This window comes from Cyprinodon tularosa, unplaced genomic scaffold, assembly GCF_016077235.1.
Source record: "Cyprinodon tularosa strain WSP-4 unplaced genomic scaffold, ASM1607723v1 ctg2, whole genome shotgun sequence".
In the NCBI taxonomy this organism is placed as follows: domain Eukaryota; kingdom Metazoa; phylum Chordata; class Actinopteri; order Cyprinodontiformes; family Cyprinodontidae; genus Cyprinodon; species Cyprinodon tularosa.
The window spans coordinates 2,290,953-2,307,142 of NW_024038733.1; the positions used below are offsets into that span (position 1 = coordinate 2,290,953).

The 16,190-nt window shown below is 38.4% G+C and overlaps 1 protein-coding gene across 3 annotated transcripts in view; it reads right to left on the reverse strand.

Annotated features, from left to right (window-relative positions):
• Positions 1-16,190, reverse strand: part of clcn1b (chloride channel, voltage-sensitive 1b) — a 48,677-nt gene that overhangs the window by 24,808 nt on the left and 7,679 nt on the right. The window contains exon 1 of one of the 3 annotated variants that reach the window (XM_038284437.1): positions 10,744-10,881. The exons of 1 other annotated variant lie outside the window; for it this stretch is intronic. In XM_038284437.1, the coding sequence (XP_038140365.1) occupies positions 10,744-10,797 (54 nt within the window). In that variant the 5' untranslated portion in view covers positions 10,798-10,881. Of the gene's footprint in view, positions 1-3,213; positions 3,278-10,743; positions 10,882-16,190 lie in introns of those variants that run through there. One more of the 3 variants, XM_038284439.1, reaches the window with a different exon arrangement.

Sequence of the window (16,190 nt, forward strand, 5' to 3'; positions counted from 1 at the left end):
ATCACTAAGAAACAAAAAATAAAATCCTGTGTTTGCAGAAAATATGAAGATGGAAATAGGAGAAATAAGCAGGAGTTTGGAAATAGTTTTGGAGGGGGATAAAATGAGATCTACTGCTGTGAGTCTTGAGATTACAAGAAAGAGATGTGTACATGCATCTTGTGTAAGGGATACACATCAGCCTAATGACCATTAGAGACTAAAATAGATAAAATGGCATTGAGAATGGAAAAAACCCCTCCCAGGGTGGTTGAAGGGGTTGGACAGGAGCCTGAGGAGAACATCCTGGAGGAAAGAAACCTATCACATCTTCTTCCTCCCAGTGTGCCTCTTCTTTACACCTACAACCAGAGAACCTGGTGCACGCACAGGGGCCAGAAAACATGACACTTATGGTTGGTTTGCACAGCACTCATTAAAACCGAAGGAGCTGTAAAACATTGCATATCCTAGCGAGGCTCCTTTCTGCAACTGAACCCTGCAGATCACATGCATCCCACCACTGGAGCTAAAAAATCATAAGGAGGGCTGGCTGCCATGCATTTCTGTCTCATGTTCACACAGGAAAGGAGAGCTGACACATCCAAGCACGAGGCCCTGCAGGATGCAAGCTCAGCTTCCAGGCACATACTTTTCTTCTGAAGTCACAAAATAAAGATCCAGAGACAATCTGCAAGCTCATCTGCTGAGACAAGTTTCAGGGGGCAAGTCGTTTTTTAGGAAATGTTTTCTTCAGCTGCGACGATTTACTTGAACAAACAGATCCCTCTGTGATAACTGACTCACTATAGCCACATGACAAAGTGACTAATATAGAAGTTTATAATTAATACATGAATGCACTAGATAGCAGGTGGCTATGCAGTTACTGCCGGAGGCTTTTGAAAACCTTTGATGCTTCTAAATCGTCTAGTGAGTTATTTAAAATCTAAACACCCCGAATCACAAGCTGTAATTTAGAACATCAGCTGCATCCCTAACAGGATATTAGATCTGTCCTCATAAAATTGTCTTACATAAAGTAATAATCTCAATTTTAAGTTGAATTTTATGCATGTTTTCAATCATTGTAAATTAAGATGTTGCTTCACATTGGTATTTATTATGAAGGTGTTATTCATGCTAAAGGGTGACAGAAAATGTTACATTTTAATTTGTCCAAATTTTGGATTATAGAGACTCCCAATGGTATAGGAGTATACGTTTTTGGCTGCCGAACGAGAGACCAGGCCCAAAGGGCATCTGATGCAAAAATTTGCCAAGTTTGAGGGCCAACTAATAAGGGAGCAGTCGAAAGGCCAAGCAAAACATACTTTCAATCATATGCATATTTGTATTATTTTTATCTATTTTTTCTCTTTTTTTTTTTGTTTAATACTGCAGTGAAAATTTTTCTTGTTTTAATCAACTCAACCCTTGTATTTTTGCTAGATGCCAGAAAGCCCACGAGACATTTGCAAATATAATTTCAAGATTTTTAGAAACCAACACCAAGACGTTACAGCTCTGTAAACATCTATTATTCCAACTCATTTTAAACTCAAGGTTCTACTGTGGATATATTTAAAGGCACACCTCAAACATGTGGTTTCCTTATGTGACATCATGGTAAAATGAAAAGAAATCTTAGAAGATGTCACAGAGAGAATTGTGTACCACCACAAGTTTTTAGATTTAAAAGTGCTACGTTACAGTTTTATGCATTATAAACACCAGGGCGATGCTGCACTGTCTCACTGTTTAGGCAGGCTCTGCATGAATATGTTTTAGTGGTAAATGTAAGCATCAGTGTTGAGGTCTGGGAGATTCCTCCTTCATGTTTCAGCTTCTCTTCCAGAGGTCCTCCTCAAGTACTTCCCCCTGAGTGGCAGGTTGATTGGTTTCACCTGTTCCCCATCAAGCAGTGAACTACTTAAGGAGGCTGCTGCCAGCTCTCCAGTGCCAAAGTGTTAAACTTTGTGGCTAAGTCCTTGGGTTCCTGAGCTCGCTTCCCTCTTTAACCGGTTCTCTCTTAGGACTAATGTTACTGAGGTTCAGGCTCCTGAGAAACCCCCTGAGTTCTTCAGACATCTACAAAGCTCAAGGGAAAGCCTTTGGTCCTTTTCTCAGCTGGCAGCCCAGAGCAGCTTCAAAGTAACTGCTCCTTTCACCCTGATTTGCTCTTCTCTGTGCTCACCTGGATTTCTTCGCTTCCACGACAAACACCCTCAGCACCAATACTCACAGAATTTCCTGGACCCAACCTACCGTCCCATCAGCGAATAAACCCCCCTAAATCCAGTAAGCCTTATCTAAAATTCTGATTTCCCTCTATTCAGTTCAATACATCTAACTTTCACGTCCATTTTTCAGACACCCCTGCCATTACTTTTCCTGGTTCCCAGAAGTCAATATGCACATTCTCAGAGTATTCTGTATATAAGTAAAATAACTTCAGAAAATCATGACAATCGATCCAAAAAATTTATTCTGGCAGAACAATCTTTCTCTTAAAACCACGGCAATCCTTTTTATCCACTATGAAATAGGTTCTGTATCAATATGGGCTGAAAGGCCACTCAGGGTGGACGAGGAAACAACTAGTAAAAGCAGCGGACAAGAGACAGTTTGCAGTTTTTCAATAAACTCATGGACAACTACCTTAATTTTTGTGCCCATGACGAAATAAAATTAAAACTGAAATGTTTAGCCATTATATCCATATACTGGAAAAGAAAAATTAATTTTATGCAGCTCAAAGACATCAAAATCTACTTACAAGTAATGCAAAAATTAATTAAAAAGCAACAAATATAAGGCTTAAGCATTAAAAAAAATATGCACTGCTTCTTTTCTCTGTCTAAATACGGAGGGGTGGAAATTATAATCCTCTTACTTTAAGGTTCAATTATAATTCCTAATTTAACTATTAATTGATCTAATCATTTTAGCTTATTCCTAACAAAATGTATTATGTAAATAAAATATTGTGTAAATATCTAAAAATTACTTGAGTAAAGTTTCATGACATCTACAATGAGGAAATAATCAGTTAAGCTTACTGTAGATCAGCTGTATCCTCATATAATAGCACATTTACTTGGTGATTTTTTTTTATGGATTAGTGAAAAGAAATGTTGGAAAAGTCTTGGAAGCCACTGTCAACGTAAATAAAAAATACTAAGATAAAGTTAGCCTCCACTTTCGTGGACCATGTGGTCCTAAGGTCTTTACCTGTTCTTTATCAGTTGTCTTCAGCATGATGTGGCAGCAGCTCTGTTACCGTTCTGTCTCCCATCAAACTCTGCAGACAGGCTTACCACCACCAACACTGATATACTACACATTAACACTGGAACGCTAATTCATCAACATCATCAAACAGCTGCTGACACCAGGCGCCATCGAAACCAGGGACAGTCACAACAGGAACCTGGGAACAGCTATCAGAACAAGAACTGCTAGCTATAGATTGTACGTCCCTTTACCTGCAGCAATGAAGAACAGGAAAATAGTCTTGTAATAGTTTTGGTTATTACTGGAGAAGCACTATATAGTGAATAGCTATATAGCTTTGAATCTCAACAGAATAGGTTTGTTCTCTCAAAGGTTTCTATGCAGATGTTCTTCCAGAATCCAACAAAGGTATACTATGTTTCACTGGTTGAGGGTTGATTAATCTTTAACCAATTCATAATTCATTTTTGTATTATATGGTATTAGGTTGTAATTTCTCACATCTGAAACTAAATGAGTTTGTACCTAAATCATTTCCAATCAATGTATCACACTTGGTAATTAGACCTGTGGATAAATAATGGGAATAAGATGATTTTATCAAGATATATATCAAACCATGAGTGTGCTCAGTACCGTCAAAAATACTTATTGACTACTACCTGCTTTTAAGTATTATTTTTTCGCTTAAGAACGCTAAATTTGTTTAAAGGATTAAGATGGATACGAAAAATCATTCAAATGGTGGTATAGTCTTAGCCGCCTGGCAGGATCTAACAGGGTAAACCATAATAAGAGCAGCGTATCAGCCATTCACTACTCACTCACACGTAAGGAGAATTTAGAGAAACCAATTAATCTAACAGTCATGTTTTTGGTCTGGGGGAGAAGATGGAGTACCCGGAGAGAAGCCACGCATGCAAAGAGAGAACATGCAAACTCCCTGCAGAAAGACCGGGGGCCAGGAATTGAACCCGAAACCTTCTTGCTCCAAAGCAGCAATGCTACCCACTGTTGCACTGTGCACCACACGCATTTATGTGTTTAAAAAAGACTCAGCTTTGCTGAACCACTTGAATGGTTGGAACATCCTGCTAACCAACATGAAATACTGTAACTACCGCAAGGTTGAAAAAAATGAAAATAAAAAGAAAACTCCTCTGTTGTTAAATTTACCAAGCCATTTTTATAGCTATTCCGCCTACCACTGTGAAGGTTAGCAACCATTACTTGAGTACTGAAGCTAAAATATGTGGGACCAACAGTGCTAGATTGAATAAACAGTATGTAAAGTAAAATCTGACGCTTGAAAAAAGTCTCCAGGCAACTTAAAACATATTATTTGCTGTTATCTGCAACGCAGCTCATTTTTTTACAAAAGTTTTGTTATGACTAATGTGAAAATGAAAACCATCAGGTGTCTGATAAGAATTTTCAAACTTATATCTATAATGACAAATTGTTGGTCCCCCTCATTAAATGAAAGAAAAACCCACAGTGGTCATAGAAATAACTTGAATCTGACTTAAGTAATAAGAAACAGAAAATTCTAGGAAAGTGAAAATCAGACATTGTTTTTTAATCATGCTTCAGGAAAATTATTTAAGAAAATAAACAAATGAAAAAGGCTTGGACAAAAATTATTGTACTCAAGAAAATACTAAAAACAATGTGACCAAAGTTAAATCAAGGTGTGTCCACAGGCGTCTACAATTCAGTGGGCCTGCATATAAGGCTACAGGTAGTCACTTTATATATATTTATCAACATGTGTATGTATATTAGAAATGAACTATTCAACACCTTCTTATAAAATTGACTCTAAATGCCTAAGGATATTCATTTCACGCAATGTGTTACAAAGAGGCTTTAGATGACATTTTTCCTGCAGAAGATGATTAATCCTTTCCAGAAACCTTCAACTGTGTGAACACAAATTTAAGGCCTCAGCTGTTATGTTCATTTTGTTTTATACTAAAACAATGGCAGGTCACACTAATCCACAGAAAGCATTCATCATATACTAAAGTACCCTGTACACAATTTTTTGCCTCTGGGAGCTTCAGTTACATTGGTAACTCTTTAATTTAACTAATCTTTTGGTTGCAATAATCTTTTTTCAAAATAGATGGAAATGTGATTGACTTACACCATGAGACAATTTTAGCAGCCTGGAAGTACTTTTTACTACAATATTTTTGCAACATTTCCACATTTCATCACATCAAAACCACAAACTAATTTGTCTTCTATCCAAAATAAAAGGTAAGTGCTCTGATCAGTTGAGACCAAATGTATAGAATTCAGCAAATTGGCTCGATACCATGAAAACTGACCTCAGTAATCACGGCCAGACACACCTGGATTAATCATTTCATCCACTGATGAAAGACAGGAAACAAAAGAGCTGCTTTAAGTTCAGGAAGTACTGGAGTTGTGCATAGAGCCCATTGTCTTTAACAAACAACCCCTTGACTCTGTTGGTAATTTTACTGTTTTTATTGTATTTAGTCTAGTACTGTTTTTCAATGCACACATAATATATTTAACTATATATATATACATAACTTTTCAATTCTGCCACAATAATGCAGTTTATTTTATAAGAGTATACTGGTTTCCCCTTACTTGTTGCTGAAAGCATGTACATTTCTCCACCCCTGGATAAAAAATATTCTGTCAAAAGCAGGACATAAGGACCCAGTATTCAGGCGAGACAGACAGTGGGATTATTCAAAGCATTTTATTAAAACACAGATTACTGAAGCAGACGGTGGATCTGCGGTGGATCTGCAGTGGCTGCGGCGGGGCATCGCCCTAACTGAAAACCCTAGTTTAAGAAAAACAGGTTAAGTGACCGTGATAATCTGACGGAGGATGATTATCCATCTGACTCACTTACCTGGTTTGTCAGTTCAGTTCCCCTCCATAGAACATGCTGGGACCCAGCTAGAGGACTGCCAATTAGGTGTGGCGGGTGCTGCTCAAAGCAAACCAGATGCTGCAGTCCCGGAGGGCAAGCAAGAGTCCGAGCCAGATCAGAAAACAGATTAGAACAGGAAGGCTAAGAGATCCAGGAGTCCGTAGCACAGTCAGGGATATCAAAGAGAACAGGAACAGGCTGGTTCAGGGTTCCAGGAATCCAAAGAGAGTTCAGGCGGAACGTTTAGATGGAAACCAGCAAGATCAGTGGTTGAGAGGCAGAACAGGTCAGGATAACAGGAACACTACGGAAACTCGCTCTCTCCACTTAAGCCAAAACAGGGCACGCTCAGCGGATAAGATGCAGATCATGATCAGGAAATCAGGAACACTACAAAAACTCTAAAACCCCCTCTCACCACTGGCCCCCGAGAACGAGAAGATAAAATATGGCTTCAGTAATGATCTACACTTCATATTAATAATCTGGCCCCAATAGCTGGGACTGAGCCGTATACAAAGAAGCAGGAGCAGGTGGATTAGATGAGTGGTATTTGGAAACTGGGCCGAGTTGGACAGGTGAATGAAATGAGGAATTAGGCCAGCTCTCAGAGTCATGATCATGGCATTATTCTATTCTATTCTATTCTATTCTATTCTATTCTATTCTATTCTATTCTATTCTATCTTATAAGATGGCAGTGCCAATATCATGCTATGGGGAGGCTTTTCTTTAACAATTCACAATTAAACTGATAAAAGCTAATGGCAAGATAAACAGTGCTAAATGCAGCCTTATGCTGTGTAACAATAAAAACCTCCTACTATCTCATACCAGAAAAATAGGATATACATTTATTATCAAATGCGTGTCACTGATGAGCCAATCATACTGTATATCCATGATACACTACAACAGCTACTTATGGTTACAACTGTTTGAATTTCTGATCAAACATACTGTTCCGATTATCTCATGTTATTTTTCAATTATTCAATATTGTTTATCCTGTTTGGCCCATAACGTGTCCAGGTTTGACCCCTTCACCACCTCTGGTTTAGGGATCCAGCACAGTCATGTTAACAGCCTAGTCAAAGCCAAATCCAACCAAGAATGTTTCAAAATTCTTCAAAATGATTTTCATATTGATGTGCTTTGCTTTCGAACTGATCACCTTTAGCTATTTTGCAAAGAATAGAGAAAACTATATCTAGATATGCAAAACTCAGACACAATTGTATTTGCAGCAAAAAGAGGTTCTAAAAGGTTTATATTTGCAAAAGATAAAATACAATTTTTTAAATAATAATAATAATATAACCTTTTTTCAAACCTTTGCTCAATAACAGGTCATGTTGTGCTGGTCTGTCTCATTAAGCAAAGAGATAAATGTGACAAAAGTTTACTGAATGTAAGTACTTCTACAAGGTACTGTGAGAAGTTGAACAATGAGCCTGTGACAGCGTGAGAAGGCCTCCACAGCTGGGATTTAATCCTGTCTGTTCACTTTACTTTCTTTCAGGCTTGTGTATACACTCTGTCAGTATTTGACCTTGTAGGCACATTTCACAGTAAAAAGCACAGAGCCCTGAATTGAGATCTGTGACTCAGTAACCATTTAGTCCAAAATATTCTCACACTTTAATAGATGTTGTCACAGCTTTCTTTGGCTCTCACAGATCTAGCTTTTGTTTTCTCCAGTCCTGCCCTCAAGACAAGGATATGAAAGCCTGTCTTCCCAATCCATGCTCCCTCTTTAATCATGTTTGTTTCATTATAACAATGCTCACTTATATCTCCATGTAGTCTTAATTATTCCTCCCTTGAACTTCTCTGAGGAAACATGAACCCTATGTACTCACATCAGATATTCGCACCTCTCATTTATGAGCGTTTTAGTGAAAAATACAAAAACAAAATTTTCTTAGGAACCCAGTGTCCTTTTGTTTTGTGTTCGGCAGCCTAATTGCAGACAGAGAATGGAAAAGCTTTGTTTGTTCCCCTTATGTTTAGTTATGAGTAAACTAGTGTTTCAGTAACCTAGGTAAAGCCAGAGGAGTGAGAGTAAGAAATTAGCATGAGTAACACCATGTACAACTTTGTGTTGGTTGTTTGTTTTATCTTTCCTTCTTTTGTGGGAAAATTATGAAAATATTTGAAACTAAGGTTTGGCTTTGCACTAAAAATAAGAGACCCTGAAGATTGTGTCTTTCGAATTGTGTGAAAAGTTCACAGAATGTGAGGCATTTTTTTAAGGGAATGTATGTAAACGTTCAAGAAAATAGCATGTAATGCACAATACCTAAGAGATGCATCCTCTTTCAGCTGAACGGCCAATTATTCAATCAAATATACTTTTCTCATTACAGTGTATACCAGAAACCATCCATCCATTTTCTGACACGCTTATCCCAAGCGGGATCGTGAGGGGTGTTGGTGCCTATCTCCAGCTGTCTACGATAGAGAGGCGGGGTACACCCTGGACAGGTCGCCAGTCCATCACAGGGCAACACAGAGACAAACAGGACAAACAACCACTCACGCACACACACATACCTACAGTAAGGAGAATCTAGAGAAGCCAATTAACATAACAGTCATTTTTTGGACTATGGGGGGAAGCCGGAGTACCCTGAGAGAACCCACATATGTTTAGGGAGAACATGCAAACTCCATGCAAAAAAAACCCAGGCCAGGAATCCAACCTAGAACCTTCTTGCAAAAAAACATGCTACAGAGGTTATATCTCTGATGAAGTGAGGGCCTTTTCATGATGATAGCAGTTTATAAAGTTAACAACAGAGGTGGGCAGAGAAGCCAAAAACTTTAGTCAAGAAAGAGTGGGGCTACTTTAACTCTTCTTCTTTTTTTTTTTTTTTTACTTGAGTAAAAGTAAAAAGGAGTCATCTAAGAAATCACTTAAGTAAAATTTAAAAAGTTTTTTGTAGAAAGGCTTCTTGAGTACTGAGTAACTGTTTGATAATAACATCAGATTAAATGTTTATAAATTATGCTGGGAAGCTGATTTTATTGTGCAAATTCTGGTATTTTAAAAATACAAATGCATAACGAATACAAATAAATGTCATGAATATAAAATACCAAATTTGTGCAGTGCAAACACTTTTAACATTTTCTTTCAACATAAAACTTTGAAAACCGATCCTTACAATGAGAACTGTATATATGTTAAGACGGGTTAAAGAACTTCCAATGTCAAATCTGTTAACTTTTCTATACTCATGGTATAAAAAATATAAATGAACTGTATCATTCCTCACTAATTGCAGAGATGTTCCCAGGGATTTGTGCTTCTCTATAGCGAAAGTTAAACTCCTTCTAACTGGTACATACTAAATATGTACTTATGAAAGTGATAATGAGCACATGGATACTGCTTTGCAGTAGGCTGTTCAATTCTAGCAGACATGAATGTAGTCCATCCTGAAAGCCTGGCTCGCTGGAAGCAACTCCTGTAACAAATGGGGGATGACTCAGCATTTTGAGGCCTAAACAAATTCACGGATTTTACTGCTCCTCACTTTAACAAATTGCTACATTTCATAAAACATAATAAACCCGCTAAAACAAGAGAAACAAAAAAGCAACATCTTTACAGAAAAAGAGGAGGCACTTCGGACAAAGCAGGACTTGCTGCTAAAAGCAGAGGCTTAAAGGGCACCATGACATTGAGAGTTAATTAGAGAAAATAACAGAACATTCCTGCATCTTATGAGGGAAAGCTACATATTCATAAGTGTGTGTGTGGGTTGCTCAGCAGGTAAACCCTGCCCCTGTGTCTTCATAAGAGTGGTAAATGCATTTTTGTGTGTTTTGAGGGCTTTAAACAGAACCGTCCGGTGCTGTAGCACAAGGTTAATGATAAAATCTGACCCACTCACTGATGGACAGATCAGGAAAATATCACACACACATTTCAGGAGAGTGTGTGTCTCCATATGCATACACTAATTAACTAACACAATAACAATCCCATGGCTCATCCAAACACTGCTCAAGCTGTCATGTTTTAATTAAGGCGAGTCAGAGCCAAAAGGGGGAAAAACACACAAATCTGGGTAATGGGCAACTTTACACCAAGTAATTCAGAAACTTTAAAGCACAGGAAAGTTTGTGTCTGCTTTAACTTGGTCTAAAATAACATGGATTTTAAACGTTCAAAAAGTAATTTAATAAAAGTTGATGTTTCCATAAAAAAACGCTTTGGGAAAAGTGTTCACCATCTTAAACAGAGGTGTTTCAACTGTCTGCCACATGGACTGATTAAATGAATTGCATAACATTTATAAAAAAAATCCAGCTCAGCAATAACATGCACATTTAATGTTTTAGTCAGAGGAAATAAATAATTTTTTGTAGGTTTTCTTCTTTAAGTTATTTAGCTTTTAATTTGTCTGGGACATCGACTGTATTTAATTTTTTTGCCTATTCTAAAAGACAAAAGATGGATTTCAATCAGTCTTTCCTAATTGTTGTTTTAAGCCAGTTTTTAATAAAAATAATTCAGTTTCAATTTGGTCCAACATACTTAAGTAAAAGCGGCTGGACAACTGTGGTCCGACATACTGCAAAAAGAGACTTACCAGAAAATGATCTAAATTCAGAACTGTCTCAAAGGTGTTGATGCGCTCCCTCATCTTTCCTTCTTCTCTTGTAGGCTGTTGCTGCTCTTCAGTCTCCAGCTTTGCTCTAACTTACAGCAGGTAGCCTGGATATCGGTGTCTTACATCTGTCCTTCACTGTCTTTGACCATGTAGAGGACAAATAAATCCTGCCTCTGTGCTGTACTGTAACTACAGAGACTGACAAGTATAGTAAGAAGTGCACACACACTCACACACACACACACAAAGGGGGAAGCAGCAGAGGTTAATACGGGCACTTGAGGGTTGACAATAAAGTGTCAGCAGCTCTTAATTCAGAGGGGAAGTTTCTGAGTCAGACGGCCGGTCCAGAGGCGTCCTGCAGCGAGGTAATAAATGATACCAGCAGGCAGGACCTGAGCAGCAGGTATGAAAATAAAACCTGCTGAATGAGAGGAGACCACAGCCATGTCCAGTCTGTTTGGAATGAGCTGCATTATACAGTAATCACCTTCAACATTGATCTGCTATGTTGAATAATTGATTATTTATTGTGTCTGACAGTGATTTCTGTTGTGTCTGGTTAGAAACATGCACAATGACAACATATTGAGTTTGCTGACTTGGAATTAGCCCCAAGAGAGGGATTTTGGCAGTATTGGAGGTTATTAACATGCTGCTTAGTCAAGCCTATACCATTTTCACATCAAACTGTTCATAAGCAGCACCAAAACAAAATGTATTTGAGGGATTTTGCATAGGGAAAGAAAGTGGGAGTCACAGCAAAAATGAGGTTTGCTCTCTTCTGTTAATACTGTTTTATTCAAAGGAATATTATGAAATTATGTGATTCTTACAAAGGCTACATTTATTCTAATGTAATATGTAGAAACAGAGCTACACTTAATATTTAAAAGCTTGTTAAACTACCTTTATTTATTGATAAAAGAAAACCAGACATTTCAAAATTAAAATTTAAATTAGGCAATTTGAAATCAGATTGAAAAGCATTTTCTAATTACACATTTAAAATTGAATTATTAAAGAGGATTTTTTAAAATTGTATATATTTATCAATTTCTTAATAGAGATCTAAAAACCTACATGTATAAATTTGATTATAAATACCTTTCTTAATCACACATTTAAAAAGGTTATTTCTTATTCTATTTCCATTTACCCTTCTCAACTTACATTTTCCTTTTGTTTTACCTGCTCGATTTCCCTTTTCCGTGACCCTTCTGGTCCCAGAGCACACTGGAAACTAGTAAAGCTCTCTCATTTGTTAGACTGCCACACTTGGTTAAATGACCAATGAGGGAGCTGGTTACATCTGAGGAGCAACAGTGATTGGTCAGACTGCTTTTCAGTGTTCTTTACCTTTTAATGGAGAGGGTAAAGTAAAAAAACAAAAAAATGCAATTTCAAAAAGGATTTAAATATGCAAGTTAAAAAAGAAAATGGAATAAGGAATCATCTTTTTAAATGTGTGATTAGTGATGGTATTTATAATTAGATTTATTAATTTTCTATTATTTAATTGTTGGCGCAGCCATCGCCACAAGAGCTGATCAGCCGGTATAAGACAGAGGCAATATACGACACAGAGACATGAGATTTCGTTTGGCCTGCATGCGATCATTTTTGTGAATGAGCTGCTGCCATTTATTGATTGCACACCGGTGTGGAAACCACGCCCACATCCATAAGTGGATAACAGGATCAATTAGGGACACAGATGTCAACACCCCCACTTGTTCCTTAATTGACACAAATATTACATACAGTGTACATTCAACTTCATTTCACAAAAGTACAGTCCATTGTTCACCTGCCAAAAAGAAAACATCTAAATTTGTCCATCCTGACTTTTGCTACAGGTTTAGTAAAAACATCGGCCACCATATCATCCGTGGGACAATAATGAAGAACAATCTTTCCATCAGATACAACAGAGCGGACAAAATGGTACCTTATGTCAATGTGCTTACATCTCTGACGAGTCACAGGGTTTTTGGATAGGGCAATAGCACCCTGGTTGTCCTCAAAAATATTCACAGGTGTAAAGTTCAAAGTGTCCATTCCTTTCAATAGATTTACAAGATACATGCTCTCCTGAGTTGTAGCAGATAGAGCCATGTATTCGGCTTCACATGTTGATAAAGCAACTGTGGGTTGTTTCTTAGATTTCCATGAAACAACAGGCCCAGTCTCAGACAAACTAAAGCAGTAACCAGTAACACTGCGCCTGTCATTCTGGTCAGCTGCCCAGTCAGCATCACTATAGGCCACAAGCTTTAAATCCACATCTTGCTTTCTAAAACACAACTCTTGATCCATAGTGCATTTCAAATACCTCAAAACATGTTTAGCTGCCACCCAGTGTTGTTTTTTAGGTTCAGACAAGTACTGAGATAATTTACTAACAACAAAACTTAGATCTGGTCTAGTAGATGTCATTAGATAAATCAAACTTCCAATTACTTCACGGTATTTCTTAGGATCAGCAGGTTCACCCTCATTGTCAAATGTCATTTTCATTTCACACGGTGTTGTCCGTGGTTTGCAGTGAGTCATGTCAAATCTGTCAAGAATTTTTGTGATGTATTTCTTTTGATTCATTTTGACTTCCTCTTTTGTCTGGGCAAAATCAATGCCAAGAAAATGTTTTAATCTTCCAAGATCTTTAATTTTGAATTTGGTCCCCAACATTTCCTTCACTTCACTGAGCATTTCAACATCACTCGTTGCAAGAAGAAGATCATCAACCCAAATAATCAGAATGATTCTTTCATTTCCAACTGTCTTACAATAAACACAATAGTCTGCAGTATTCTGAACAAAACCATTTTCAATAAGGAAGTCATGTAGCATCTTATTCCAGTTTCGTCCTGACTGCTTCAAACCGTATAGTGACTTATTCAGTTTACACACCAGTTTTTCTCCTCTTTCAGATTTTACCTCAAACCCTTCAGGCTGCTCCATGTAAATCTCACAGTCTATAGGGGCATGGAGATATGCTGTTTTAACATCCATCTGATGTAGCTCCAAACTGTACTGTACTGCAAGCTGCATCAGAACACGAACAGAGGTCATATCAGCAGTAGGTGAAAAGGTTTCGTTATAGTCTAAACCAGCCAGTTGACTATAACCTTTTGCTACATATCTGGCTTTGTAAATAGTTTCCACTGGATTTTCTTTAACAGCATAAACCCATCTACCCCCCACTGCATGTTTACCCTCTGGTAAGGTTGTCAATGTAAACGTATCATTCTCTATTAAAGAGTCCATTTCCTCTCTCATGGCTTTGGCCCACTGTTCTGACTCAGAAGAGCTCAAAGCTTCTTTTAAAGTCTGGGAACATCGCAAGTCACACGATAACAATAATCAATATTTGTCACTTCCAGATCTTCGTCACATTTCACTTTGTAGTCGCAATCTGTATAATAGCGAGGGGCTCTCCTCTCTCTCTTCGGATAACGAGTACTACTCTCACTGTCACATTCCAGTTTTGTCTCACTCACCTCCACTTTCACTTCAGGTGGGATTGCTTTTGTCTTATCCAGTTCTGGTTGTGGAATATCCACTTTCTTTTTGGTTTCATAATGTTCATAAATGTCATCATCTGTCTGAGTGTCACAATTAATAGAATTTTTTATAACAAACTTCACAAGTCTATTTTTTGTTACTTTTCTTGTCTCCGGATTGAAAACCAAATAAGCTGGACTGTATTTATCATATCCAACAAATATTCCTTTTTCACAGCGTGTGTCCAACTTTTTCTTGTCATATTTGTAAGCATAACACTCTGACCCAAACACTCTCATTTTGGATAAGTCCGGCTTCTTTCCAGTCAACACAAAATATGGGGTTTGTCCAAGACGTTTATTGTAGCATCTATTTCTGATAATGCCAGCTGCTTGTACTGCATAAGTCCACATGTATTTTGGCAAGTTACTCTCAATAAGCATGCATCTAGCCATCTCAAATAAAGTTCTCCACGTTCTCTCAATTGTCCCATTCTGATGTGGTGAATAAGGAGCTGAAGTTTCATGTCGAATGCCATTTTTACAGAGCAAAGACTGAAAGACATTAGAGGTAAATTCAGTTCCGTTGTCTGACCTTATACATTTAATTTTGCCATAAGGGGCCACATCAGCAATGAACTTCTCTGTAGCTGTAACAATGTCACTCTTAGCTTTTAGAAAATAAGTGAACACCGCTCCAGAATAATCATCAGTGAATGCTAGGGCAAATTTGAAACCATCTTTTCCTGCTGGTTCTATAGGGCCAGCCAGGTCTGCATGCACAAGCTCTAGAATGCCCTTTGCCTTCTCATCTGGATCTCTATTTCGGCTCTGAGCAAATTTGCCTTTGATGCACACTTCACATGTCATTTTGGGCTTCTCACTTCTCGTTTTAATTTTCATCCACTCTGTTACATTTTCCAACTTTAAGACATCATCATAATTACAGTGTCCCAAAATTTCATGCCATGTCTGATATCATAACACGCATTGCATTTATCAGCATCATCCATAGTACTAAAATAGAACAGTCTGTCATGTGTGTGAATATCAAAACTTGTACCGTTCTTATGGATGAGTCGATTCTGTCCTTCTTTGAAGATGACTGTCGCTCCCTGCGCTGTAGCCGCTTTAACAGAAACGATGTCTTGGGAGAATGATGGCACATAGAGCGCCTCCATCAGCGATACATCCACGATGCGGCCTTTACTGTCTCTTAGACGCACTTTTGCTGTGCCTTTCCTTTGCGCAACACCAGTGGCGCGCTCTCCATCAGCCAACTCCAATGTGTGACTCTGAGGCTTGAAAGTTGGATCAAACTGTTCAAACCTGTCGATGTCAGTGATGATGTGCTTTGTAGCACCCGAGTCGACCATCAGACCCTTCGCCTTGAGTCCTTGGACCGGGACATCCTCCAGCTGAACCTTGAAAGCGAACGTGTAGTCCTCCTCATCCACCGCTTGCTTCACTTTGTCCCGCTTTCTGCGCCGACAGTGTGCGTCCTTGTGCGTTGCGCTCTTACAGAAACTGCACCATTGCTTGGACTCTCTGCGCTCTCCAGCAGCTGACGCACAGTCAGCGGCTTTGTGGCCCTTCTGACCACAGGCGAAACAGGTAAGCTTGCTCCAGGTGTCTCTCCCTCTGACTTTCATTACACTGTCCTCTGCGGAGCCAGAAGCGCCAAACTTTTCTGTGCTCTCATAGCTCCTCAGTTTGGTTTTAAACTCAGCAAAGGTCAACTTTTCATCACTCTGCGTGATATGTACAGAGAATGGTTTATATGCGTCAGGTAGGCCTTTTAAAATCATTGCAGTCAGCAAGCCGTCACTCAAAGTCTCTCCTGCATTACGCAGCGCTGTAATAGCAGTCTCTGCACGAATTATATAGTCCGTGACGCTTTCATTCACACCTTTTTGCAGA